General features: G+C 41.4%; 1 protein-coding gene across 2 annotated transcripts in view; it reads left to right on the top strand.

Moving 5' to 3' along the window:
- LOC106870475 (transcription factor 21-like) overlaps nucleotides 1-2,500 on the top strand; it is a 119,816-nt gene that overhangs the window by 38,264 nt on the left and 79,052 nt on the right. For both annotated transcript variants that reach the window (XM_089363050.1, XM_089363051.1), the window contains exon 2: nucleotides 1,156-1,616. In XM_089363050.1, the coding sequence (XP_089219176.1) occupies nucleotides 1,323-1,616 (294 nt within the window). In that variant the 5' untranslated portion in view covers nucleotides 1,156-1,322. The remainder of the gene's footprint in view (nucleotides 1-1,155; nucleotides 1,617-2,500) is intronic.

Here is a 2,500-nt window from a genome sequence, read left to right as displayed (position 1 = left end):
CCCAGATTACGAGGCCTGCTTAGTATTCACCTGTTTTTGTTTTTTTTTTATGACGGTAAAGTAAAATTTGAGGAAGATTTGGTTTATATTTCTAGCTGGTTGACGACTATCGAGAGGCTTCTTTCTTATCATGTATCCGGGGATAAACATTCTCTATTCCTCTGGACCAGTGATTCTCAACCATTTTGCTCGATTAGGCCTGACATGAATTTATTCTACAACAACCCAGGTTCCCAAAACATCATGCCATTATTTTTACTAGTTTTAAGGTGGTGAGCTGGCAGAATCGTTAGCACGCCGGGAGAAATGCTTAGCGGTATTTCGTCTGCCGCTACGTTCTGAGTTCAAATTCCGCCGAGGTGAACTTTGCCTTTCATCCTTTCGAGGGTCGATTAAATAAGTACCAGTTACGCACTGGGGTCGATATAATCGACTTAATCCGTTTGTCTGTCATTGTTTGTCCCCTCTGTGTGTAGCCCCTTGTGGGAAGTAAAGAAATAAAAATAATTAACACGCCGGGCAAAATGCTTCGTAGTATTTCGTCCGTCTTTACATTCTGAGTTCAAATTACGCCGAGGTCGACTTATCCTTTCGGAGTCGATAAAATAAGAACCGATTGACCATTTGTATCGATGTAATCGACTTATCCACCCCACAACCGCCCAGAAGTTGCTGACCTTGTGCCAAAATTCGAAGGCATTATTTTTCTTGCTTGGTTTAATCATTGGGGAGTGGCTAAGCTGGGGCATCTTTTTGTCTGGTATCTTAGTCATAGTCTAAGTCTATCGGTGTCTTATTGTCAAACCGCTATGTTACGATAACGTAAGCAAACCAACACCTGCTGTCAAGCAATGGCGGTGGAACAAACACAAGTACACACACAAACACACCCACAAACACATATACGACGGGATTCCATAAACTTTCCGTCTCCCAAATTCTCACAAAGCATTGATCGATCCGCAGTTGTAGTAAAAGACACTTACCCAAAGTGCCGCGCAGTGGGGCTGAACCCGAATCTTCGTGGTTACCAAGCGAGCTTCTTACACACACAGCCATGCCAAGTATTATTTATTTATTTACTTATTTATTATATATATTTTGAAATATTATCGATGGACAAATTTTGATTAATACTTTTTCTTCTTTTTCTAGAAAATTCGAGGCCGAAACTATACCGAAGCCCCGTTTATTCAATACCAACAGATATTTCCCACAGTTCATAACATATTTATTCACATATTTATTTTGCTCGTATATCCGTGTGTCTCCTGGAGTATACTCCGAACCAAATCTGTAATCTTTATTAAGCGGGGGCCATAATGCCCCGGAAAAGGAAAGAAATGGAATTTGACAATGAACTAGGATTTCAATCTCCGAAACATAAACCCCTTCAGAGAAATGCAGCCAACGCTCGTGAGAGAGCGCGCATGAGGGTTCTAAGCAAAGCTTTTTCCAAACTAAAAACCACTCTACCGTGGGTACCACCGGACACTAAATTATCTAAATTGGACACTTTACGTCTGGCTGCCAGTTATATCGCACATCTCCGGCAAATCTTAGACACAGAAGAAGTGGAAACACCGCAGCACGGATATATACATCCAATCAATTTGGTGAGTCCGCTTTACCTCGTCGTTGTTGTTATTGTTGTTGGTTTTATGCTGTTGTTTTTGTTGTTATTGTTGCTGTTGTTTAGCCTCGAATTATCCTTAATCCAGCAGACGTATGACTGAAGGTATTCCGACCATGTCAATTTAGCATTTTTTCAGATATTATATATGTACGGAACAAAGTTATATTTCACTGAAGAGGCCAAAATCAGTCCGAAACACGAGAAACGTTTTTCTCCAAGACATGACGGCAAAAATTATAAGAATAATGATTGTAAGAAACTCTGGGGAGAGCCAAACAGCAGAAGGTCTTCAAAGAAGCTCCTCCCTGTCATGCAAGTGTTGGCTCTTAACTCCTTACGCACTAAGGGTGTCGGGCCGCATCCAGGTTATGACACTGGGATACCCCACCGCTGTCACATTCTGTGCCATTGTCTACATTGTAGTCCTTTGTATGCGGTGCTCATCTGCGACGTATGATTCTTTAATAGAGCTACACAGTTTTGTTTTCAATCAAGCTAGGTACAGCTATATTATGATTCGTGTGGGTTTGTGCTTATCATGTCACTCTTATGATATAACAGATGTAAAACTAAAATTGTATTAGTGCTGGATTTGTCGTAAACTCTTTGTCTATGTCCTCTCTTTCTCTATCTCTCTCTTTCTCTCTCTCTCTCTTTCTCTCTCTCTCTCTCTCTCTCTCTCTCTCTCTCTCTCTCTCTCTCTCTCTCTCTCTCTCTCCTGTGTTTATTTTTCTACCGCGCTGATGTCAAGCGTGCAGCTGGCTTCTACCAGAGAACATATTATTGTTTTGTGATCCGAGACAACCTCAATCAGGGCGATTTTGCTTTTTAAGTCGGTCCCTGTTGTTCATCACCACCACCACC

Source organism: Octopus bimaculoides, chromosome 14 (genome assembly GCF_046866305.1).
Source record: "Octopus bimaculoides isolate indiv1 chromosome 14, ASM4686630v1, whole genome shotgun sequence".
Taxonomy (NCBI): domain Eukaryota; kingdom Metazoa; phylum Mollusca; class Cephalopoda; order Octopoda; family Octopodidae; genus Octopus; species Octopus bimaculoides.
Note: the sequence above shows the minus strand (reverse complement) of the source record. Positions and strands in the feature narration are given on the sequence as shown.